General features: G+C 45.8%; 1 protein-coding gene across 1 annotated transcript in view; it reads right to left on the bottom strand.

Annotated features, from left to right (window-relative positions):
* The window catches only part of syne2b (spectrin repeat containing, nuclear envelope 2b), a 141,610-nt gene extending 119,084 nt beyond the window's left edge, over positions 1-22,526 (bottom strand). Inside the window, 8 exon segments of the mRNA XM_060052824.1 lie at positions 642-841; positions 1,140-1,372; positions 1,529-1,621; positions 1,770-1,847; positions 2,662-2,757; positions 4,388-4,449; positions 10,243-10,379; positions 22,278-22,526. Of these exon segments, the coding sequence (XP_059908807.1) occupies positions 642-841; positions 1,140-1,372; positions 1,529-1,621; positions 1,770-1,847; positions 2,662-2,757; positions 4,388-4,449; positions 10,243-10,330 (850 nt within the window). The 5' untranslated portion in view covers positions 10,331-10,379; positions 22,278-22,526.
* Positions 22,527-27,160: the final 4,634 nt, after the last annotated feature.

Genomic DNA, 27,160 nt, shown 5'->3' with positions numbered 1-27,160 from the left:
TAGACAACTTTGTGGAATTATTTTTTAACAAATGAATCATTCATTAACACACAGCCTGTGACGTCTTTGAGTGCTGAAAGTACACCGTCTTAAGTACACTTTGGGTTTTTTCAGACTTTATACTTAACCCTGCTATTAATATTTTAATATATATGGATGGAATCATCAAGGTTGTGTTTATTTCTGTTCCTCTATAAGGCAGACATTTAGGGTTAGAGGCTGTACATTTACAGTAAGTGGCTAGACATTAAGGGTTAGAGGCCTGACATCTGGGTTTAGAAGCAAGACTTCAAGGCTTAAAGGCTAAACATTAAGATAAAGTGAGACTCTAAAGCTAGACTTAAAGCATCAGAGGCTTAAAATTAAGAAAAAGGGTCAAACACTTAACGTTAAGATTTAGAGGCTAGACTTCACGGGTTACTTAGCATTAAGATTTAGAGGCTAGACTTCATGGGTTAAAAGCTTGGCATTAAGATCAAAGGTTAGCGGCTCAACGTAAAGACTTAGAGGCTAGACTACAAGGGCTTAACATCAAGACTTAAATGATCGACTTAAATGATCGCCTTAAAGGGCTACAGGTTTAACACGAAGACTTAAAGCCTAGACTTTAAGGGGTCAGAGGCCTGCTGTAGTCATCTCACCGCAGGGCTCGAGCAGTCTGGGGATGCGGAGCTCTCTCTCTGCGAGGCCGAACGCCTCCTCCAGGTTCTGCAGGTTGCTCCGGTTCCTGGCCTTGGAGAGGTCCACCAGGTCGGGCCTCAGGGAGTAAAGGATGGCCAGGAACACCACCCCGCTCCTCCAGCTGGCCTTAAAGTCTTTGACGGTCAGGGTGTAGCCAGCCCTGCAGGGACGGAAGACACCATCACACACTCTGATATCAACGCTACCACTATGACTGTCAGACTATCCTGCCGTCCTCTTGGATACGCTGCAGAGGAGGGAATCATGTCCAGGCAGACATTTAGCAACATCGATTTATTGGCAAAGCTTCAACCCGGCCTTGGAAGGGGTTTAGCTGACACCTTCAACCAAAGCAACCGAGGCGTGTCGGCTCCAGGACGGCGTCAATGGACGTCTATGGATGATGTCTATGGAGACCCCCCTCCTCCCCCCCGCCCCGAACTACACTATAAACGTACTTGTGGCACTGCTCTCGCACCCAGAGCAGTAGGGCCTTCTTGGCGGAGACCTTGAAGCGGTTGTGGAGGGGCGAGGCCCTCCGACCGGGAAGGGGGCTGCTCCGGGGAGAGGCCCCGGAGAGAGAGTCCACGCTGGAGAAGCTGGAGAGGCTGGAGCGCGTGTCCAGGCTGGCGAGCGACTCCATGGAGGACTGGCGGGAGCTGAAGGACAGGCTGCTGGCCAGCTCCTCGATCTGCATGGGGGAGAAGGTGGACAACGAGGGGGATGTGGCGGGAATATCACAGGGATGGAGTGGGAATATCACGGAGATGTATGGGAAAGATGTAGTGGGAATATATCACAGAGATGCAAGGGCAGACAAGTCGGGCAGACAAATCAGACAGCGTACATGGTACTGCAGGATGATGGTCCAGATGAGACCCAGGATGATGGAGGGTTTACCATCGATGATGTCAGGAATGTTTATGTTGACAAGTTTGATCTGGAACAGATGCAACACATGGAAAGGTTACCACACACGCACGCACGCACGCACGCACGCACGCACGCACGCACACACACGCGCGGGATGCACGCACACACACACACACACACACACACACACACACACACACACACGCGTCTCTTACAGACTTGCTCTTCAGGAAGTTGAGGGCCGTCTCTATGTTGCTGCGGTGTTGAAAGATTCCTCTGCCTCGCTCACGGCTCTGGAACACAACAGCACAGTAGAGTACAATAAAGACCAGTACAGCACAGGCGAGCACATTAAAGACCAGAAGGGTGCAGTAGAGTAGTTGGATACAGTAGCGTAGAGTAGAGTATAGTAGATTACAGTAGAGTAGTTGGATACAGTAGCGTAGAGTAGAGTATAGTAGATTACAGTAGAGTAGTTGGATACAGTAGCGTAGAGTAGAGTATAGTAGATTACAGTAGAGTAGTTAGATACAGTAGCGTAGAGTAGAGTATAGTAGATTACAGTAGAGTAGTTAGATACAGTAGCGTAGAGTAGAGTATAGTAGATTACAGTAGAGTTCCGCTGAGTACTTTTAGACAGAAAGACTAGCAGGAGGGCCTATGTCCGTGCCTGTGTGTCCGTGTGGGCCGGTTATCTGCGTGTGCGTGTGCGTGAGCGCGCGTGTGCGTGGGTGTGTGTGCATGTGGTGCGTGTGTGTGCATGTGGTGCATGTGTGTGTGTATGTAGTGTGTGTGGTGTGTGTGAGCACATGTGTGTGTGCGTGTGCATGTGTGTGTGTGTGCGTGTGGTGTGTGTGTATGTAGTGTGTGTGTGTGTGTGTGTGTGTGTGTGTGTGTGCATGTGGTGCATGTGTGTGCGCGTGGTGTGTGTGTATATGTAGTGTGTGTGGTGTGTGTGTGCACGTGTGTGTGTGTGTGTGTGTGTGTGTGTGTGTGTGTGTGTGTGTGTGTGTGTGTGTGTGTGTGTGTGTGTGTGTGTGTGTGTGTGTGTGTGCGCGCGTGCGTGCGTGCGTGCGTGTGCGTGTGCGTGTGTGTGTGTGTCCTCACCATCCTCTGGCCACTCATCACCTCCAGCAGGTCCAACAGACGGGAGCCGTCACAGAAGTCTGAGAACAACTCTCCGACCGCGCAGGGAGGCTTCCTCTGTAAGCACGCACACACACACACACACACACACACACACACACACACACACACACACACACACACACACACACACACACACACACACACACACACACACACACACACACACGCACGCACACACACACACACAATAAATAATCTCAGTAATTCTTTTGTGGGCCATTGATCAACTCGTGGTGGGCCAGGTCTGGCCCGCGGGCCGCCTATTGAGGACCCCAGACTAAAGCCTCCTTATAGCCTTGGTCCGTCTCAGTGTTACCGTACCCGCAGATAATCGATCCACCTCAAAACTAAAGAGAGACGCATGGGTAAGAGCAAGAGCGGAACGCAGAGGGACACTCCACCAGAAAGAGGGAGAATCACAGCCAAGATTAAAAATGTTGCCAGAAATGCATCCTCAATGCCAGATGCCCTCCAACGTTTTCAGTCGGATGAATGAATGAGTTATAGTGAAAGGTCACTCTGTGCTGGTTGAGAGCCCACCAGGCCCCGGACCCCCGCCCCAACGCCCAGCGGACGCCACACCCATCACATGGGCCTTCAGGACCCCACACACAACAACCTGACGACACGGGCGTCTTTACTTTGAACCTGATTGGCTATCCTTCCAGGATGTCCCGCCCCTCCACACGCAACACTAGGCCCTCCTCGCTCTGATTGGATGATAGGAATCCGATTGGTGACTGACCTCCGCCTATCGCAGCCGAGGTGGTGGCATGCTTGGTGGTGGTGCGTGTGAAAGGGGGGAGGTGGTGTTGGTGGAGGAGGTGCCAGTTACCCTCTGTTGCCGTCCATCTGTGAACCGTGCTCTCCAAGACTATATTTATATGACCCCCAAAACACACAACACACGCCGCTCACTCACTTTGTCTCTCACTTACTCACTCTCTGAGCCTCCTGGGAAGGCCCCTGTAGGCTCCTAGTAAGGCCCCTGTAGGCTCCTAGTAAGGGCCTGTAGGCTCCTAGGAAGGCCCTCTAGGCTCCTACTAAGGTCCGGTAGGATCCTAGTAAGGGCACTGGTAGACTCCTAGGAAGGCCCGTTAGGCTCCTAGTAAGCCCTGGTAGGCTCCTAGTAAGGGCCCCTGTAGGCTAAGGGCTTGTAGGCTCCTAATAGTAGTAGTAGTAGTTTATTTTAGTAAGAGCCCTTCTTCAAAATGTAAACAATCAGTCACTGCTCCATGACTGCACACGGAACAACCAGCCCGTGGCGGCCATATTGGTTTCTTGGGTGGGGAAACGTTCTAGAATCTTTGGGGAAACCATGGCAACATAATGGGGATGCATTCTAAATGCTACCTGGGCGGGAATATGGAATGCTGGAGCTGTAAACCGTTAGTTGTAGAAGGTCGACCCACACAACTCAGATATATGGAGCTTCAGGGCTATGCAGTCTGCTCTATTCCATACTATGACTATTCTACGATTGCTTATCCTTGTACCACTCGGTACTGTATTTATGATTTTAATTTGAGATGGGTCTGGTCAAAATAACAGAAGTAAGCAAAACATTTATAGCATCCCAACTGAAAATGTATTTTCTCTATGTTAAGACAAAGCTGGAGCTCGATCGGAACCTCACGGCTCAGTTTTGAATGTGGTAGTGCTTCAATGTAGAGCAACATCTCACCTTGGCCAGCTGGGCGTTGACCCAGTTGGTGAAGGTCCTCTTCTGGATCTGTACCTGCTCCACTGTGGACCGGAGAGAGCAAATATCAACCAAACGCTTTTTTTTTTTAAGTTACATCTGTACGTGTTCCACTTGGAAAGGAGGGGAAAGAATCAACATTTTAATTCAATACTTTTTAAACTAAAAGTCATGACAAGGAGCTATTTAGAACCCTGAAATGTTCTATTGAGGATCAATCAAGTATATATATATATATATACACATATGTTTGACACTTTCACAACACCTTCCAGTCCTGAACATAAAATGATATAAGATTATCTTGAATAGAGACGTAAAAATAGACGTCAATAAATCTGATCCCCTCTGCTGACCCATAGCAGAAGCCAGGAGCAGCATTTGGCGGTTGTACTGGGCAGCTCCCACTGCCCACCAGTAGAAGACTGTGGTTGTACTGGGCAGCTCCCACTGCCCACCAGTAGAAGACTGAGGTTGTACTGGTCCAGTACTCACCATTATAAACCTCTACAAAGTCGTTGAGCTCATCAGCACAGTGCAGACTGACTCTCATTGTCCAGTCGGAGACCTCCTTCTCTGATATGAAGCCGATGGAAACCAGTACGTTTGAAACTGTCCCTTCTCAAGTCAGCTAGTAGTTGTAGTTGTCTGTCTATCCGTCTGTCCGAATCTCTGTATCCTTCTGTCCTAATGCCTATCTTTCTGTCTGTCTGTCTGTCTGTCTGTCTGTCTGTCTGTCTGTCTGTCTGTCTGTCTGTCTGTCTGTCTGTCTGTCTGTCTGTCTGTCTGTCTGTCTGTCTGTCTGTCTGTCTGTCTGTCTGTCTGTCTGTCTGTCTGTCTGTCTGTCTGTCTGTCTGTCTGTCTGTCTGTCTGTCTGTCTGTCTGTCTGTCTGTCTGTCTGTCTGTCTGTCTGTCTGTCTGTCTGTCTGTCTGTCTGTCTGTCTGTCTGTCTGTCTATTTTTCGGTCTGTCTTCTCATGTCATCTTCACTTCCTTCCTTGGTGCCGGCCGTCCTTCTTGCTGTGTGTCCGTTCCTCTGGGCGTCGACAGAGCGGGCGAGGTGTTACCCAGGCGCTAGAAGCTGACCACCGTCTCAGCTCATCCAACAGCAGGCGCCCTGCTTCACTTCCCTTCACCTCTAATAGCCCTCATGGAGCTCAGCATGATGTATCGAGACCAATATAGACGCTCCAACTAGCGGATAGACGGGAGCTTAATACATCCCCGCCCTCTCGTCCCTACTGGACTCTGAAAGCTTAAAGGGGACATATTATACCACCAGGTGTGAGTGTGTTTATCGGTTACGAGCCATTTTGAAAATGTCCACCTTTGCAGCTGACATCCCAGGTGGGCGTGTCCACCTAGATGTGTGACGGATCGATGAGCAACGTTTGTTGTAGTCCAATGGGTTCGGCTGGTAGACTGATCTATCCAGCACAGATCTAGGTGGACACGCCCACCTGTGCTGTCAGAAGCTGCACATTTTCAAAACGGCTTCTAACGGCTAATCAGCCTCACACCTGGAGGCATAATATGTCCCCTTAAAACCAGTCCTGGCACACAGGTCCAGCCGTCCCAAGCAGCCCTGGCTACAACGATTAGCAACAACAACAATCGATTGGATGCATGCCGATTGGCTCCTAAGCAGGAAGTGGAAATTGGAGATGTGGCCAATTGCGTGCCTCCCATCTCAGCCAGAGGGCAAATTATTTTAGGCAAGCTGTAACCAATCTGCTCTTTAAAAAGAGTTCTTCCATGTTCGTGAGCTAAACGCGTCCTGCTGAATAAAATGAGAGACAACTAGATCCAGCACGTCTGGGAGGTTTGTCGGACTGTAGATCCCCTCAATGATTTTGCCAGGCAGCATTGTGTTGTGCAAGAGCCCATCCATGTACTTCCTTGCTTGATAAGGTTCACTAACCTTAACATCAGCCTTCACTGTCTGTTCTGTCACACTGTATTAGTGAGGAACTTGTGAAGAGGGCGCCTGCAGTCCAACAGTTCTGTAGCCACAGTTCTTACCCTTGCTTTCTAAATCTCCAGATATAAAGGCGGTTCTGAAGGGCAGGTCTACCTCGGACCAGGAATCTCCTGACGGCAGGTCTACCTGGGGGAAACACACCTGACCAGGTAGCTACTGAGGCAGGTCTACCTGGGGGAACACACCTGCCCAGGTAGCTACTGAGGCAGGTCTACCAGGGGGAACACACCTGCCCAGGTAGCTACTGAGGCAGGTCTACCAGGGGGAACACACCTGCCCAGGTAGCTACTGAGGCAGGTCTACCAGGGGGAACACACCTGACCAGGTAGCTTCTGCAGGTCCTGCAACTCCAAGGTTATGTGTTTGATCCACAATGTCTACAGCTGTAAGCCTCCTAGTTGACCCTTTCGTCACTTTGGGTTAAAGAGTTTGCTAAATGACCCAATTAGTGCAAATAATATCAAATCAGTCATTCAACAGTGGAAATACAACTTAATATAACTTATATTGAATGAATAACAGGGCTGAGGGTATGATAGCCTGTTCTCTAGTTGTTCTGACCGTTAGCCTACAGATTAAAACATGTCTAAGCCTGGGTCATGGCTTCCTCTCTGCTTCCAAAACCTCTGCTGACTCACTGGTTGGCGGCGCCACACAGAAACACACCATATCGCCGCTGAAGACACACCTGTCCTACTCTGCACAGTTCAGCACCAGTTTGCATAACGGCCACCAGACAGACCCTGAACCTCCCTTCGTACTGCAGCAGGTAACAATGCATTCAGCATCAGTGACGCCATGCGATGGCCTGACAGCAGGGAACCCCGATTACGCATCAGGACTAAATTCAAGAGAAGGCATGTGTTGGCAGGAGTGAAGATAATGAAGCATCTCTCTCACCCATGGTGTGTTGAACGATGCTGAATCCACAGAGGGACTGAAGGAGTGGACAGTGACTGTAAAGGCATCAGGTCAAACTAAACTTAAATAATTCCACCATCACTTCACCATAACGCCAGCGGTGAAATGGGAGATGTATGGGATTTGATTTATGTGAATGAATCTGGTCCAACCGCAGAATGGGCCGTCTTCACCTGAGAGCCAATAGGGGGGAAGGGTGAAGTAAGAGGCGGAGCCGTCTGACTCTGACTCTGCCTCCCACCCAATCAGAGTGGGTCGTGGGCATGCTTCAACAAGAGCAGAAAAAACAGGTAGTTCCTCCTGGTCTACCAAAAAGGTGTGTGCGTGCAAGTGCAATGCTTGCATATGTACCAGACACACACACAAACATGCATGTACGCACACATACGCAAGATATCTGAGGCCGAAGCGCAGTGTTTTGCATATCCAACCAGGATCCTACATGTCAGATCTTCCAAGGGGGGGAACACCACCGTACGACGTGACCTTCAGCCAACGAGGAACCCCAGACCCACTGAAGGAGGCAAGCAGGATTCATGAGAGAGAGAGAGAGAGAGAGAGAGAGAGAGAGAGAGAGAGAGAGAGAGAGAGAGAGAGAGAGAGAGAGAGAGAGAGAGAGAGAGAGAGAGAGAGAGACTGAGACAGAGAGACTGAGACTGAGACAGAGACAGAGACAGAGACAGAGAGAGAGAGAGAGAGGTACAAAGAGAGTCAGAGACAGAGCAGGAGAAGGCAAAGTATGTCGGTCGAAAAACTATTTATTTGGGCTAATATGTTAGTTTCAACAAGATCAAACAAGCATCCTGTTTTTGTGTTTAAATGTGTGTTGTTTATTCAAATATGGAAATCCACATTCTCTACAAAGCCTAAGCTCAAGTTCACTGACTCTTTAACAGGGACTTGAAGACGTCTCCGTCTCCGTAGGATGTAACTACGGTTCCCCCTGCTGGCTAGAGTAGCAAACTACGGTTTGTGTTTAATGGAGTCCAGAAATCCCCTTAAACCACACACCGCATTGCTTACATTTGTTGTGGACTCAGCAATGATTATGCCCCCTTGGAACGAACCAGTGGCGAAGCAACATCTTTTTTGGGTATGCTGCTGTTTTTTCTGTCAAAAAGGCTATCTAGGCTTTATCAGAAAATCCACGATTTCCAGCTGTGTTATAACATGACCAGGTAATAATAATAATATTAATTTTAAAACCTTGACTTAATCTGTCAATTAAATGACAGTTGACCACAAAGCAATTCTATCTATGCCTCTTCTTGAATTGCGTCATGTTATAGTCGGCAGAGGCTTGTAATTCTGCGTAGCATGATAAGCATGATAAGGTGCAAGGAGCAGAAAAAGATGACATGGGTGCTTATTTTCAGTTGAAAAAAGCTGGCATTATTTTCCAGCTGAGGGCGTATTCATTGCCATAACAACGTCAGCTAATCAACATGTACAACATGTTCTAATACTATGAGACTCATGGAAACGCCCTCAGCTGATTAAAGGTGTAAGGGGGGGGGGGGGGGGGGGGGGCGCGAGCGGCAGACGGGACTTAGTGTCTGGGAGGGAATGACTAATTGAGAAATAATTGAGAATCACTGGTCTAGAACATGTTTTACTTGTTGATTAGCTCACGTTGTTATGGCACTGAAAACGCCCTCAGCTGATAAAATAATGCCAGCATTTTTTTTTTACAGAAAATTAGGGTTAACAAGATTTTTTTGCATCAGAAGTTTTATAAAAACGTATGGGTCCCTGAAAGTGAGACAACATAGTTTAGTGCTCCCGAAATAGTGTTCTGTATTAGGCTAGTACATGTTGTTCTTGTTGATCTTTTTGCATCACAAGTTTTATAAAAATGTATGTTGATACAATTTATAAAATTGTATGGGTCCATGAAACTGAGGCGACATAATTTAGTGCTCCCGAAATAGTGGTAAGTTTCTCATATTATTAATCTAGTACATGTTGTACCAATGTGTTTCAGTAACATATTCAGGAAAATATGGTCATTTTTAATATACCTCAAATTTGTTATTACAGTTCACATCCATTGATTATTCCTTCATCCAAACAGTCTTTCATCACTTTAGTGGTTCAGAACTGCATTATTTAGCTGACACTACCAGCTATTGGCTTAGACATACAACAGCATAGCAACTAAGATAGATATAAAGGTTGTGGAATAAAAAAATCTTGGACAGGGCTTTATATACTTCATATACCCCTGTGGCTTCCTGGGGTTGAGCCCCACCAAAAGTCAGAACCTAGAACCGCCCCTGGAACGAACAATGTGATGTCACTCCCTGTGAGGTTGCATGGATTTGTGAGAGGTGACCAACCAAGCATCCCCCCTGGGGATAAAAACAGTGTATCCTGTGTCGTATCTGGACTATCACCGCGGTAACCAACAAGAATGAAGCCCTTACCGTCCGACCAGAAGCAAAGGGCCTGAACATGAACACATCCGACACACCTGCAGCTGAATCTGGCGGAAGGCCAGCATTCACATAGTAAAAATAGATCTGACGCTTGCTGAACTTATAAACTTAAAAAACTATCATGTATTGCATATTGTCAGCTTTAAAACTCACTCTTTTTACTGATAGGTTAATGATGTTTGTACAACGTATTGAAGTGTTGTATATACAGTGTTTCTGACTTTTGTGATGTAGATAGGTTTTTGTACTGTATGTATGTTTATATGTCTGTGTATTGTTATTTATTTTATGTGGACCCCAGGAAGAATAGGAACCAAAGCCGGGGAAGCTAATGGGGATCTGAGTAAAGAAAGAAAGATCTGAATAAAGAATGACACCGTGATGCTGGCGTCACGCTCGCTATGACAACGGATGATCACATGAAAAAAAAAAAAAAATGCAGATCCGAGTAAACCACAGCTGAGGTTAAAGGTTAAAGGTTAAAGGTTGGGTTCTCACCCTGCAGAAGGAGCTGCACGTCGTCGATGTCCAGAGGGATGGAGCCCCTGGACAGCTCTCCATCTCTGCGGCTGCGCTCCGACGCCATGCTATCTCAGCAGCAGGATCCGGACAGCATGGCCCCCCGCCACCCCTCGCTGCGGAGACAACGCAGAACACAGAACGTTAGAGCACCACCAGCAGCTGGTCATTAAAGAGCAGGTAGGGGTTAGACAGTACAGAGACAGGTCATTAAGGAGCAGGTAGGGGTTAGACAGTACAGAGACAGGTCATTAAGGAGCAGGTAGGGGTTAGACAGTACAGAGACAGGTCATTAAGGAGCAGGTAGGGGTTAGACAGTACAGAGACAGGTCATTAGGGAGCAGGTAGGGGATAGACAGTACATAGACAGGTCATTAAGGAGCAGGTAGGGGTTAGACAGTACAGAGACAGGTCATTAAGGAGCAGGTAGGGGTTAGACAGTACAGAGACGGGTCATTAAGGAGCCGGTAGGGGTTAGACAGTACAGAGACAGGTCATTAAGGAGCAGGTAGGGGTTAGACAGTACAGAGACAGGTCATTAAGGAGCAGGTAGGGGTTGGACAGTACAGAGACGGGTCATTAAGGAGCAGGTGGGGGTTAGACAGTACAGAGACGGGTCATTAAGGAGCAGGTAGGGGTTAGACAGTACAGAGACAGGTCATTAAGGAGCAGGTAGGGGTTAGACAGTACAGAGACAGGTCATTAAGGAGCAGGTAGGGGTTAGACAGTACAGAGACAGGTCATTATGGAGCAGGTAGGGGTTAGACAGTTCAGAGACAGGTCATTAAGGGGCAGGTAGGGGTGATGGGGGGCCCCTGCCCTTGGGTGCCTACAGGTAGGCTGCTGAAGTTGGGGTTTGAACCCAGAACCTTTCTCCTGTCCCATGAATATCCCGTTTTGAATGTACCATTAAAGTCAAGGTGTCATACATACAGGGTGTTTGACTGTGTGTGCGCATCTGCAAGATAAGAGAGGTATCGATAGATAAGAGAGATATCGACAATAGGAAAGATATCCAGAGATAAGAGAGATATCGTCAGAGAAGATAGATATTGATAGATACGATTATCATTTATTGATCCCAGACAGGACATTTTGGGTGCAAAAGCAGTAACTAATTGAAAGCAATAAGGATCAGATATGTTATAAAGAACATAGGTCTATACACACAAGAGAAATGTAGATGCAATAATAAATGGAAACCTGTGTCAGTAATCCATCAACGCAGTCTAACTCAATGTTAACACCCAGCGCCCTGGCCCAAGGGCACTGTGGCAGCCTCAGCTGGGCCGTGCTTCAACCTGCTCCACCTCGCCCCGGGACATGAATCAGAGTAAACGGGGAACCATTCAGGACGTTTGAAAGAGTTCCCAGGAACGCCCCCGCAGCACCAGGCGCTGGTTACGCCCGACACGTCTCTCACAGTCATGTGACCCAGCAGCAGGTCAGCTGACACAGCACATAGAACAGCATGAAGCAGATGCAGTCCCTTACTGAGTCTTTATTCACTCTGTCACCTGTATGCTATGTTTCTGTCTTCATTCACCCTGTCACCTGTATGCTATGTTTCTGTCTTCATTCACCCTGTCACCTGTATGCTATGTTTCTGTCTTCATTCACCCTGTCACCTGTATACTATGTTCCTTTCTTCATTCACCCTGTCACCTGTGCTGCGACCACCCTCAGGAATCAGAACAAAGATGGGAGTCCAGACATGATACATAGAGGTCATATTTATTACGAATAATATTAGAATATAACATGTCTTCTGAATAATCATAGCTGAGCATAAAACCAACGATAGGACCACAGCACAAGGTACAAACATGATCTACTGATGTAGTACCCCTCATTCACCCTGTCACCTGTATACTAGGATCCTGTCTTCATTCACCCTGTCACTTTCGTACTATGTTCCTGTCTTCATTCACCGTGTCACCTGTATACTATGATCCTGTCTTCCCCTCCATTCACCCTGCCGCCTGCATTGATACGATCCTGTCTTCATTCACCCTGTCAACTGTATGGATATATTCCTGTCTTCCCCTTGATTCATCCTGTCACCTGTTTAGATATGTTCCATGGCTTCCCCTTAATTCACCCTGTCAGATTCAGATTCAGATTCAGCTTTATTGGCCAGGTTTGCGTAACAAACAAGGAATTTGACTTTGGTTAACCTATCTGACTTCTTGAACTTGACTTCTCTAACCGGGATAGATATGTTCCATGGCTTCCCCTGCATGTATGATGTCTATTAATCTCCCTGTCAACAGCTCAATCTAGTTTGCTGAGGCAGAAACAGCATTCTGTTGGTTCTGTTAGTTCATTTTGTTCTGTTGGTTCTCTTTTGAGTGTCGGTGAATAATATCCACCACTTTGGTCCTTTGGCTTTTCCTCAACCTTCTTATCACTCACCTTATCACTACACTCCTCTATTCTACTTTGGTATTTTTCTGCTTCCTTTTTAATTTTTTCAAAATTATCTATGAACGCCTGCAATTCTTGAGGTTCGATCACTGTTTTTTCTCCTTTTACCTTCTCAGGTATCAAGCAATGGATCATGATGGTGCCATTGCTGTATATTGAATATCGTATTTGATATTTGGCGACTGTCGGAAACAGAGCCATGGTCCAGCCCACAATGTTGTCAGTGTGGAACAGCAGGAACTTGTAGACCTTTTCTTCTTTTTCTGCCCACAATACCTCCGAAACAGCTCTGGTGCTCTCGAACCTGTACTGATGCCTGGCACCTTTCTGAGCTGGAACCTTCTTATAATCAAAGATTTTCGGCTTTTTCAGATCCTCTCTCGGCTTGTTCGCAGACATGTCGGAGCGATGTGTCAGCTGGGCTCGTTAGAACGTAGGAGACTTTCTGTCTTTCTTTCCTTTGCTTTCTGATCTCCAGACGGGACCAGTTGTCTTCTTTTCTTTTCAACCTTTAGATAAAAAGTGTGTTTAGGTCCTGATCAACTCGTACATTAAGAATAGGAATTACATAAGATCTGATGATATGTAATATGTAAAGATGATATGAATAATTATGAAATTATTATCAAAGCAAAACAAGTCCAAACATCTGAATATTTGAGGAGCTCACCTTGACTGTTCTCCTGCTCTCTGTTTAATTTCTCTCTCTGAAGATGCTTATAAAGGCAGTGTTCTCTGACTCACTCTACTCGACCTGAAACTCCGGCTGACACACCCTGGCTGTGTCAGGTATTCAAACCCCAACTTCTCTCTTCCAAACACACACATACACACATATGTAAGAGGGGCCGCCTGGGACATAATTGGATGTCAAGCAACAAAGTTGCGAGACCAGCTATTGTTTTTGTATGAATTCCTATTATTATTATTATTATCATTTACCTAACATGGGAGTCTATGCCAGCCCATAGAATGCCTTGGTGCAAAGATGTAAAATTTGGCACACTGGTTCAGGACAGCCCCATTAGCCCAACAAGCCAATTTCAGGTCGCTAGCCCAAGAACTCTAGCGCCACCAACAGGTCAAAGTTGCACATGCATTCATGTTTATACAACACATTCTCACTCCGAGCGCGTCGATTTCTGACGAACGGTCAGTGACTTTGGCTTCAGTTTCTGACGCAAAAGGGTACCCTTGCGCTTCTTTTTTCGACGCATGGGGTTTTCAACTCCTTACAATGTAACAACTTCACGGGGGAGTCGATGGCTGCACATAGAAACGCTATGAGCATTCATCCCATTGGCTAACGGAGGACCTTGCGCTTCTTTTTTCGACGCAGGGGGTTTTCCACTCATTACAATGTAATCCCTCCACGGCAATATATGAAGCTATGAGCATTCATACCATTGGCTAACCGAAGAGCCGATGGCTGCACATAGAGACGCTATGAGCATTCATCCCATTGGCTAACGCAGGACCATGTGCTTCTTTTTTCGACGCAGGGGTTTTTCCACTCATTGCAATGTAATCACTCCACGGCAATGTATGAAGCTATGAGCATTCATTCATCCCATTGGCTAACGGAAGACCCGATGTCTGCACATTAACGGCGATTTTACAGTGAAATCTGTGACATTCCTCAACACAACTACACCAACGTGTCCTTGTTAATTACAAAACATGTATGGGTTAAGTTTATGGGCATCAGTTGTCCTGTTTTGTGTTTTGATTGAGAGAAACAATCGTTTTTTTGATCAGTGTTGGGTAGAGGTCGTTGCTATAGAGGCCACGTCCGTGCGCTTTTTTTGACAACTGACAGAGCAACCCTTTCTCATCAAAATTACGTTCCCAGAGAACTATTCGGCATTCTCAATTACGTTTGTCTAAAAAACGTATTTTGTCCGTGATTATGTTTTATTGAACATATTGTAATGACCTCGCCGGTGACATAACGATGTCGAGTCATTAGTAATTGAAGGAACTTTTAATGAACCAAAACCAGGTCACTGAAACCCGTAAACAACGGCAGAAATCCCACCCAAAACAAACCCCGGTTACCCCGGCAACCCCCAACACGGTCTCACTCACGTGCAGGCCCCCACCCTCGTGTTCTTCCAAGGCCCTCCCCCAGCTGACCTAATGATTCGCCCCCACACTGATTGACAAGAAGAACATTGCAATACATGCACACAGAACAACTGGCATAACGGACAACGAAATACAATGCAACACATAACACACAAACTATTTAACTGTCCCAGAGTCGCTACAATATCGTAAATACGAATTCGTTCTCAGCCTATTTTTGCCATTTATTTACCGTGTTACTATGGCAGAATAAAGAATAAATTCATGCAATATCATTCATCATTCATTATGTATTCTGAATGGGAGTGTTTCTCTGATTTGTCCATGCTACACAACGAAATGTAAACCCATGCAAATAAAGACTTCATGGTCATAATAATTTAAATATCATTAAGCTACTACTGAGTTTGTAGGGAGGTATTCTATTTTTTTCAACGGGGCTGAATCCAGTCACTTGACCGTCATGGTTGCTATGGTGGTTGCTATCGATCGCCCCCTCTAATACTCGTGGCTCTAAAAACAATGCGGCAAAGGAGCTGCCGTAAATTGGGTTGTTTTTGTCGTAAACTAGGGTCCGATGGTTGAAAATAGACAGATATTCCAAGGTATCCTTAAAAGGCAGCTTGGATGTGTTTATTTTCAGCAGTTTAGACTTCTTCTATAACTAATTTTTGAAAGCAAAACACCAAGCTCATTGATTTAACGAGGGAGGGTTATTTGAAACAATTTATTAAATAAATATTTGTGAGAGGTCATTCCTTCTCCTGATTTTACTTCCTATTTATGTCTAGGGTAAACCCCTATTGTCCACAAGCATCCCCCCCTCCCCATATGGATTTGGAGAATTGTTGCCACGTCCCAGTGGTGGAGGTATCATATATATATGAAAGAGGGCATTCAATTATAGCCTACTACAATGATCAATTAGGAGGTCGAAGCCCTAAAGGAAGTGATGCAATAGGTGACTGAGTCGACAACATTTAAGTAAACTGTACCTTGGGGTCTCTTATATATCAAAGGGGGTCTCAAAGGACGCATACGCTTCAACCTGTGGCTCCAGCACTACAGGAAATGACTCGGCAAGTGCTCCATCTCGTTGCAACTCACCCAGCGGCTCGCTTGCAAGATTTTGGCCTGAAGTTCTTCCCAGACCTACACCCTAGCCATCCAACATGCATATCTGAGAATCAGGCCTCTCTTTAATAATGACAAAAAGTTATGAGAGAAACGCACATTAACTTTTTGTTATCTCATAAGCGGCGTGGTTCCGGCTATTTTTGACCTTTTGACCCCCGACTTCAAAAACGTGGCCACAGGCCCGCTGTGTCTACACACCTTTAGCCACAAATGTACACCTCCATCCCACAAAAAATGGGGACTAGAAACCAACCTCTGTCTTATGTACATTTACTGTACTGTTGGAGGTCACGCCCCTTTGCCGACCTTTTTGAGATAGCTAGGGATGCTAAAATATTTACACACATTTCCCGGGGCCCCATGAACGACATATCCGAGATTTGGAGTTCTAGCCCTTAGAGAAAAAAAGTTTTCCCAAATGGAGTGTCATTTGGACAAAGCCCCTCAGAAGTGCCTGCAAGACCTAATGGTTCAGAATGTGGTGGAAAAACAGTTTTTGAGATAGGAAGGTTCTACCGCCCTGAAATTTTAATACCATATTCTAGGGCCTAACTGGGACCTCCGCACCGAAACTTGGCCTGGTCGGAGCCCGAGGGCAGGAAGGGGGGGCCTGCCCTCGGGTCTGTCTATTTTTCAACCATCGGGCCTGCCCTCGGGTCTGTCTATTTTTCAACCATCGGGCCCTAGTTTACGACAAAAACAACCCAATTGACGGCAGCTCCTTTGCCGCGTGGTTTTTAGAGCCACGAGTATTAGAGGGGGCGGTCGATAGCAACCACCATAGCAACCATAACGGTCAAGTGACTGGATTCAGCCCCGTTGAAAAAATAGAATGCCTCCCTACACACTCAGTAGTAGCTTAATGATATTTAAATTATTATGACCATGAAGTCTTTATTTGCATGGGTTTACATTTCGTTGTGTAGCATGGAAAAATCTGACCCTGGGACAGTTAAATAGTTTGTGTGTTATGTGTTGCATTGTATTTCGTTGTCCGTTATGCCAGTTGTTCTGTGTGCATGCATTGTAATGTTCTTCTTGTCAATCAGTGTGGGGGCGAATCATTAGGTCAGCTGGGGGAGGGCCTTGGAAGAACACGAGGGTGGGGGCCTGCACATGAGTGAGACCGTGTTGGGGGTTGCCGGGGTAACCGGGGTTTGTTTTGGGTGGGATTTCTGCCGTTGGTTACGGGTTTCAGTGACCTGGTTTTGGTTCATTAAAAGTTCCTTCAATTACTAATGACTCGACATCGTTATGTCACCGGCGAGGTCATTACAATATGTTCAATAAAACGTAATCACGGACAAAATACGTTTTTTAGACAAACGTAATTGAGAATGCCGAATAGTTCTCTGGGAACGTAATTTTGATGAGAAAGGGTTGCTCTGTCAGTTGTCAAAAAAAGCGCACGGACGTGGCCTCTATAGCAACGACCTCTACCCAACACTGATCAAAAAAACGATTGTTTCTCTCAATCAAAACACAAAACAGGACAACTGATGCCCATAAACTTAACCCATACATGTTTTGTAATTAACAAGGACACGTTGGTGTAGTTGTGTTGAGGAATGTCACAGATTTCACTGTAAAATCGCCGTTAATGTGCAGACATCGGGTCTTCCGTTAGCCAATGGGATGAATGAATGCTCATAGCTTCATGCATTGCCGTGGAGTGATTACATTGCAAAGAGTGGAAAACCCCCTGCGTCGAAAAAAGAAGCACATGGTCCTGCGTTAGCCAATGGGATGAATGCTCATAGCGTCTCTATATGCAGCCATCGGCTCTTCCGTTAGCCAATGGGATGAATGCTCATAGCTTCATATATTGCCGTGGAGGGATTACATTGTAATGAGTGGAAAACCCCCTGCGTCGAAAAAAGAAGCGCAAAGTCCTCCGTTAGCCAATGGGATGAATGCTCATAGCGTCTCTATGTGCAGCCATCGGCTCCCCCGTGAAGTTGTTACATTGTAAGGAGTTGAAAACCCCATGCGTCGAAAAAAGAAGCGCAAGGGTACCCTTTTGCGTCAGAAACTGAAGCCAAAGCCACTGACCGTTCGTCAGAAATCGACGCGCTCCAATATTCACAAACCAGGTATCATTGGATTCCTTGAACCAAGCCGATGATGGATTCTGCCATCTTGGTTTATGTCAAAAACCTTCAAAATGCTACTCCTATCACACATTTTGTCCAATCATCTCGAAACTTGTCGCACATGATCTTCAGGCTATGCTTGATATAAAAACATGAAAGATGTTCAAAACCGTTTGGCCGCTACAGCCAATCAAATTTGGCCGCAAAGCCGCCAATCAGAATCAAGCATTCTTAAATTAAGTAGAATAAATAACATTTATTACACAGCTCTTCTCAATGCTGTGGAATGCTCCATTCACTTGCATGGGATTTCCCGACTTATGGCGGTGAATTATTTTTTGATAATTGACCGTTGCTAAGCATATAATGACTGCTGTCAAGGGGAGTGAATTTTTTGGCTCTGATTCACGTCTTTGGTACCACTCCACAAGTAGTCAGGTAACTTATCAACCCCAGCGTATTCGGCAGACTATTTCTCTGCTGATCATCACTACGAATGGTAATTGTAAAAAGACACACCGTGTGAAGTTATTTTTTCGTTTTGGAAAGTATTCGTGTAATAAGCAGGAAAATGTATAGAACATCACCGGTCATTATCGAAAATAAGCTACTTCAGGGCGAAGCATCCCCTTCCGGTTCGCCCTGTCTGGGCTTATTATAATGACCGTGTTCTTTACATTATCCCTTACATATTTAGCTGACACACACAAGTCCATTCAGCGGTGAAACCGGAATGGGCCTTGGCTGTTGGCCGAGGCCCATTCAACACGTTCAGTGGGACCAACCTGTCCGACAACATCCACACCCACACACGCGGTCAGCGGTACGAGGAAGCATACAAGTAACCTAGGAAACCTACAGGTAACCAAGACAACCAACAGTTAGCCTAGGCAACCTACAGGTAACCTACAGGTAATCTTGGCAACCAAAATGTTGACTTCATGTAACCTAGAAAACCTACAGGTACACTTCAGGTAACCTAGGCAACCCTCAAGTACCTCCAGTTAACCTACACGTTACCTTCAGGTAACCTAGACAACCTACCGGTACCCTTCAGGTAACCGAGACAACCTGCAGATAACATTCAGGTAACCTTAACAACCAACTTGTAACCCTTCAGGTAACCTAGGCAACCTTCAGGTACCCTTGAGGTAACTTAGACAACCTTCAGGTAACCTAGACAACCTACAGGTGCCCTGGAGGCTACCTAGACAACCTTCAGGTAACCTTGACAACCTACAGGTGACCTTCAAGTAACCTTGTCAATCTTCAGGTAACCTAGACAACCTTCAGGTAACCTTGACAACCTTCAGTTAACCTTCAGGTATCCTAGGTGACCTTCAAGTAACCTAGGCAACCTCCAGTTAACCTACAGGTTACCTTCAGATAACCTAGACAACATACAGGTCCCCTTCAGGTAACCTAGGCAAATTTCAGGTAACCTTCAGGTAACCTAGACAACCTTCAGGTAACCATGAGAACCTACAGGTACACTTCATGTAACCTAGACAACCTTCAAGCAACCTAGGCAACCTCCAGTTAACCTCCAGGCTACCTTCAGGTAACCTAGACAACCTACAGGTACCCTTCAGGTAACCTTGGAAACCTACAGCTGCCCTTCAGTAACCTAGGCAACCTACACGTAACCATCTGAACATAAGTGCGGTGACCAATAAGAAGGCAAAATCTCAACCGAGCTGCTGGATGGGTCGACCGGAGGGGGGTCAGAGGTCAAGGCGGCCAGGTCCACTGGAGCGGGGGGGAGGGGGGGGGGGAGGGGGGGGGGGTGGCTGAGGCCCTCTTTAGGAGGCCCCAACACCCCAGCACAGAATGTTGGCTGAGGACCATTCAACAGGTTCAGTGACACCAACCTGCCCACCAACGCCCGCAACCACCATAAGTTCACCTGGCCCGTCCAATATCACTTCCAGAGCTCTCACATAGGTTTACACTCCGTCATCGGTACGAGGAAGAGGGGTGATGAGCCAGATAAACTGGTCAGCTCAGCAGTGAGAGAACGAGGTGTGGTAACAGCAGCATACCTTACTTACAAATGATAGAGTTGATAAGATCTACAAATAATCCCAAAATGTCCATAACACAAAAATGTATGCAGAGGGAAGGCAATTTAATAAAAGATGGGAAAGCGAATACATGTGTTTGCTTCAAGAAGAAAACCCAGTATCATATGTCTTCTGGTCTATGAGGCAGTGTAGGTGGTAAAGAACACCAAACACTGAGGCAAGTATGCTAAATGTCGCCTCCATAAAATAACAATAAAGATTGTCCAAGAATTAAAAGCGGACTGCTATCACAGCAGAATATATTGACAAAAGCTACAGCCCAAAATGCTGCACCAGTGAAAGCTATCTTCATTGTGGCTGAAGAAATCCCAGAGCTGCCGAGTATTCATTTCTGAAGCAGTGCATGCTAAAGGTATGTGAGCAGGTGTGCCCCAACCAGATACAGGCTTTTCAAAATGCCAGTTTGTCACCATAGCAACATAACAAGAAACACCATAGCAGACACGGTTATCAATGTTATAACGAAGGTATAACAATGTTCTAATAACATTGTTAATGTTATTATAATGTTAAGTTGTTAACACCATAATGTCTTAAAGAGCAATGTTCTTACATATATTTTAAATGTATGTAATTACATGTACAATATTTGTACACTATTTATACATAATAATAAAATGCAGAGACAGTAATTTAGCAATATGTTAAGGAATAGTTACATTTATATAGTCTTACAGTTACAACCTGTCCTTTGAGGGCATCCTTAATGCTGAGGTGGCCCGGGGTGAAGGTGAGTCTGACACCCCTGCTCTACAGTATTCTGTGGGTCTGGGAAACTTTTGTTGTTTCATTTAAACAACATTCGCACAATGTTTGAACCCTGTTCATGTTAAGTCAAAACGTGATTATAATGTCCAACCGAAACCCTAACAAAACGATGTGATGCATAGTTCCGTGCATTTAAATATTTATTTAACAACTTTGATGCGGGCTTCCTGATTCAGGACTGGTCCGACTAGTGTGGCTGGCTCGGTCACCTTATTATCTGGCCAGGTCACCTGATTGTTTGGACTCGGTCAGCTGATTGGCTGGCCAGGACACCTGATTGCCTGGTTCGTTACATGATTGGCTGGCTGGGTGACCTGATTGGCTAGCCCCGGGCCACCTGATTAGTTGGACGGCTCACCTGATTGGCTAGCCCCGGGCCACCTGATTAGTTGGACGGCTCACCTGATTGGCTAGCCCCAGGTCACCTTATTACTAGCCGGGTCACCTGATTGGCTTGCTGGGTGAACCAGTGGCCGCAACTGATCATCAGTGGGCTGTGAGGGCATTATGAGAGGGGCATCTTCTTTAGAAAGAAGCCCATGACTTAACCAATGCTTCAATGCTAATTCATGTTTCAATGGCTCATTGTGTTTAACCCCAAATGGGGCAGCATGTTGTTCGCTCCATGTTTTCAACAGAACATGAAGGCATTGTTCCAGTTCAGAACCACTGCTCTAGAGCAAGGCACTAACTCTCTCCCCAAACCCCCCCCCCCCCCCCCCCCTCACCACCCACCCATCTCTAAATCTGGATTTACAAAGGTCGCGTCAGATTCTCTGCTGTGTGTGTCAGTGTGTGTGTGTGTGTGTCAGTGTGTGTGTGTGTGTGTGTGTGTGTGTGTGTGTGTGTGTGTGTGTGTGTGTGTGTGTGTGTGTGTGTGAGTGAGTGAGTGAGTGTATCGTTGTGTGTATGTGTACATATATGTGGTGTACAGTATATGTGTATGTGTTTGTGTGTCTGTGCGTGTGTATGTGTACATGTATGTGCATACATGTGTGTATGTGGACATGTTTGTGTGTGTGGGTGTAAGTCGGTGAACCTGTCAGATACCAAAATAGCCCTCAGAAACAGCACGTGTGTGCGGCAGCCTCTGCAGTGTTAAATCAGTTCAGCGGAGTTCCTATTATGAGGAGAGCCAGAATAGCAGACTTGAATAAGACTTTACATAAAACCTCTGAACAGAGGTTTTATGTACCACCAAGAATGATTCGGAATTCAGAACAAGTACAAAGCGCATTCAAATTCCAGATAGAAAGTCGGAGAGATAGTAACTTAGTTATTGTGTCTTTGTTGTTGTTTTAACCTCATTGGTCCGATTCGTCCCAGATGCTTCATTTCACTGCAGACACAACCTCCCTGTTTTGAAGCCAGTTTCCACCAAAGACACCTCATGCTGCTCACAACTCAAACGACTCACGTTCAACTGAAGTCAACGTCGCCCGTCCCGACGGAGGTTGATCAGACGCGTTTTCGACCTCCGTCTGTCCTCAAGCCGCTCCGAACCAATGCCAGAGCCCAGCGGAGTCTTGTTGTTAATGGTGAGTAGCTACACCCTGTGTACACCTCCTCACAGCCGGCCAGAGTGACACAGGAGACGGGCCAGCCATACCAGCCGACCATACCGGGGCCAGCCAAGTCTCGGGGCGGCTAAATATAGCAGCCAGTGAGGGTCCGACAAGACCCCACTCCCCCAGCACCCTGTCCCCATGGGGGACCTTCTCTCTGGACTCCTGCTGTACCTTATGTGTCCCGGGTCAACTATAGGAACTATGCCGTATCGAACTAATACAAAGGCCTTTAACTGTTGATTGTGATGGGTTTAACATTCAAGTAGAACGCTGCATTTGAACGGGAATCATACATTTGGTGCAACTCAAACCCCACAAACAACTAATTTCATTTCTTTCAAATAAATGTCAATTTGGCCAATGGGTGTGTTGTCTATTAATATTGGTGGTTATCATTAAATATAAAACATTGATAGAGATATTGGTAGCCTACTCCTATTTGAGAATATGATGAATTAATTTCTCTAAGAGTGCAGAGAAAGCGGAGGACATTAGCCTGAATGTATGCACGTGATGACCACACTGTGCAGAGCAGCGTCTCTAAACGGAGAGCCATTGGGAGGAGGGCGCAACTTATCATTTTTGGAAATACGATAAACAAACACTAGGGGGCGCCCTTGTATTAAGTCCTGGTTAAGTCCGGTCAAACCAACACAGTCTCACTCCGAGAACGTCAAATACCGACTGTTGGCAAAGGCCCTTTAGCGTCGGTGACTGACGGGAAAGGTACCCTTTTTATTCGGTCGGTGACGGTAAAGGTACCCTTCGGCGTCTTCTGCATACGGAATGGGGGGTGCCTCACTACGTCTCTAATAGACGATGTGAGCATCTTTCCTATTGGATAGTTTTTTAGGATATTCTTCTGTGAAAATGGCGGACATACTTTTTTATCCTGGGTGGAAAATATGATATTTTAGAATAGTTACACCATTAAAAGTGTTTATGTAAACATTTTTAGCGAGAAATGTGCATTTTACTTTCATAATCGTCGTTCGGCGAATGTGAAGGATGTTTGGTTTGATAGATATGACGAAGAATATTTCATCGGGCGATAATGGCCGGCGTACAGGCATCCCGGGCTCACGAAAATAGGTGACACTGTCACGTTATTTAATCTATTGAAACGTGATCAGGTACACGTATTTTCTAAATGTTCGTGTCAAAAAGCAAAATTTTCAAACTCATGCATATCAATTGGAAGTATTTGTCGTGATTTGTCACTAAGCACGACTTCCAGGTTCTGTCCGGGAGCTTTCTCCCTATTGTCCCTTAAGGAGCTCCGTACAGAACATTTATTGTTAAAAATTGTCTGTGATAACTAAGAATATGACAGCTTTTCCAGTCTCACCAATATGCGCACAGATCGCACGGTTTGACACTTTCAAGATGCGTGCAGTAGCCTACATACGCCAAATGACCATTTCGTGTGCATACGATACGCAAAACCCAGCATTAACTACTGTGGAGGGCGGATACGTCCATTTCGCGTGCATATGTGCATATGATACGAAAAACCCAGCATTAACTGAATGGGAGATGCAATATTTTAGGACAGATTCACCATTTAACGTGTTTCTAATGACATTTCTAGCGAGAAATGTACTTTTCCCTTGAATAATCCTCAGTCAGTGAATGTGTATGATCTTTATTAATCTTTATTATCTGAATGGGAAATGCAGCTCACGTGTTTCCTGCTTTTGTGTTATTAAACCGTTACTTTATGTAACTTTTAATGATATCATCTTGTTAGAAACACGTACGTTTTCGTGAACACTGGATTACGTCGCATTTCAACATAAAATAGCGTGTTATACACACACACACACACACACACACACACACACACACACACACACACACACACACACACACACACACACACACACTGCATTTCGCTGCCAAATAAATAAATACTAAGGCAGAATAAAGAATAAATTAATTCATTGTCATTCAACTTCAACATGCGTTATTACAGTATAGTGGTGGAGGGATGACGTGTGTTGGCCAACCCGGAAGTGAGCGTCGCCCTGGGTTCCCTTGACAAAAAGCCAACGGGTTTTTCCATTTGATTTTGGATTATTGCAGAAAAATTAGCATCTTTGAAGCACCTCCTCAAAAACTGAAAATAAATAAAAATAACTGCTCCAAAGAAAGAAATGTAAACCAATGCATTCCGAATGGGAGTGTTTCTCCGATTTTTCCATGCTACACAGAACGAAATGTAAACCCATGCAAATAAAGACTTCATGGTCATAATCATTTAAATATCATTAATCTCCTGAGGGTGGTATTCTATTTTTTTCAACGGGGCTGAATCCAGTCACTTGACCGTCATGGTTGCTATGGTGGTTGCTATCCACCAGCCCCTCTAATCCTTACATGGCTCTAAAAACCACGCGGCAAATGAGCTGCCGTAATTTGTGTTGTTTTTGTCGTAAACTAGTGTCCGATGGTTAAAAAATAGACGGATATTCCAAGGTATCCTTAAAAGGCAGCTTGGATGTTTTTATTTTCTGCAGTTTAGACTTCTTCTATAACCTATTTTTGAAAGCAAAACACCAAGCTCATTGATTTAACGAGGCAGGGTTATTTGTTTTATTTATTAAATAAATATTTATGAGAGGTCATTCCTTCTCCTGAGTTTTCTTCCTATTTATGTCTAGTGTACAACCCTACTGTCCACAAGCATCACCCCCCCCTCCCCATATGGATTTGGAGAATTGTTGCCACGTCCCAGTGGTGGAGGTATCATATATATGAAAGAGGGCATTCAATTATACTACAATGATCAATTAGGAGGCCGAAGCCCTAAAGGAAGTGATGCAATAGGTGACTGGGTCGACGACATTTAAGTAAGCTTTACTTTGAGGTCTCTTATATATCAAAGGGGGTCTCAAAGGACGCATACGCTTCAACCTGTGGCTCCGGTCCTACAGGAAATGACTCAGCAAGTGCTCCATCTCGTTGCACCTGCACCCAGCGGCTCGCTTGCAAGATTTTGGCCTGAAGTTATTCCCAGACCTACACCGTAGCCATCCAACCTGCATATCTGAGAATCAGGCCTCTCTTTAATAATGACAAAATGTATGAGAGAAATACACATTAACTTTTGACTCATAAGCGGCGTGGTGCCGGCTCCTTTTGACCTTTTGACCCCAGACTTCTGGGGGAATAGCTGAATCAATTCATTAGTCAATTGATATGCATGAGTTTGAAAATTTTGCTTTTTGACACGAACATTTAGAAAATACGTGTACCTGATCACGTTTCAATAGATTAAATAACGTGACAGTGTCACCTATTTTCGTGAGCCCGGGATGCCTGTACGCCGGCCATTATCGCCCGATGAAATATTCTTCGTCATATCTATCAAACCAAACATCCTTCACATTCGCCGAACGACGATTATGAAAGTAAAATGCACATTTCTCGCTAAAAATGTTTACATAAACACTTTTAATGGTGTAACTATTCTAAAATATCATATTTTCCACCCAGGATAAAAAAGTATGTCCGCCATTTTCACAGAAGAATATCCTAAAAAACTATCCAATAGGAAAGATGCTCACATCGTCTATTAGAGACGTAGTGAGGCACCCCCCATTCCGTATGCAGAAGACGCCGAAGGGTACCTTTACCGTCACCGACCGAATAAAAAGGGTACCTTTCCCGTCAGTCACCGACGCTAAAGGGCCTTTGCCAACAGTCGGTATTTGACGTTCTCGGAGTGAGACTGTGTTGGTCAAACAGCAACAGAACGCTAGTTGGTTCTGCCGACGAGGTCACGCTCATGAGCCAACGTTTTTAAGATTTGTCCTTTAAAGTAATATTCATTGTCATTTTAATTCTCAAACCTTATCTCATCTTCATTTTCAGACCTTTACAGCTCCGTATGACCTAGTGAGAAAGTGTAGCGGAGGATTCTGTCATATCAGTTCATTTCAACGCAACTACCATCAGACAGGGCCCGCGCAAGGCATGGGCGAACTAGGCGGTTGCGTAGGGCGGCAAATGCGTTGGGGACGACCAAAGCGATGGGGGCGCCTCCTGGTGGCGGCCGTAATTAATTAATTTATTGAATTATAATGGTGCAAGCAAAATAAAACATGCTGTCCAAACACGTTTCGAAATAAAACGGAGAATGGGGCGAACGGGGGAACAACAGCTGTTGAATTGTTATTGAAACCGTCACTGAAGCTCGCTGAAGCTCCGTCGCTCGTAAATCTCGCCCAGGGCGTCATATTATATAGCGCCGGGCCTGCCAGCAGATATTAAAGATGGACTGAACTAACGCTTCTGCTCTGCTGGAAACGGGTCTGGACGGGTCGGGCCAGGCGCATGTGCCACGGCAGATACCTACTACAATGAACTTGCATTGGTCTGGCTCCTAGCCTAGGTCCAGTAGTGTCCATCCATGGTCGCCTGGCTAGGACTCCTAGGACTCCTTGGCGACCACGGATGAACAGTACTGGCCCACACACCTTCCTCCCGAGTTTGGCACTGCAAAACTGCGGTTCCCATGGTTACTAGCCCTTCCTGCCCGTTAAGGTGATGCTAGGCACAAATATCAATACCCTGAAAGGAAGTAAGTAAGCCTAGGAATCAAGGGATCAACTAAGTCAGAGTTCCCCTCCCAGAGTGGATCCAGCGCCCCTGGGTGCAGTTGACACGAGGAGGGAGCGGGGGGGGGGGTCGTTAGGTAAGCCTGCAGGGGTGTTGGTCTTCCCCCTCT

The sequence above is a fragment of the Gadus macrocephalus genome, chromosome 5 (genome assembly GCF_031168955.1).
Source record: "Gadus macrocephalus chromosome 5, ASM3116895v1".
Lineage (NCBI taxonomy): Eukaryota > Metazoa > Chordata > Actinopteri > Gadiformes > Gadidae > Gadus > Gadus macrocephalus.
Note: the sequence above shows the minus strand (reverse complement) of the source record. Positions and strands in the feature narration are given on the sequence as shown.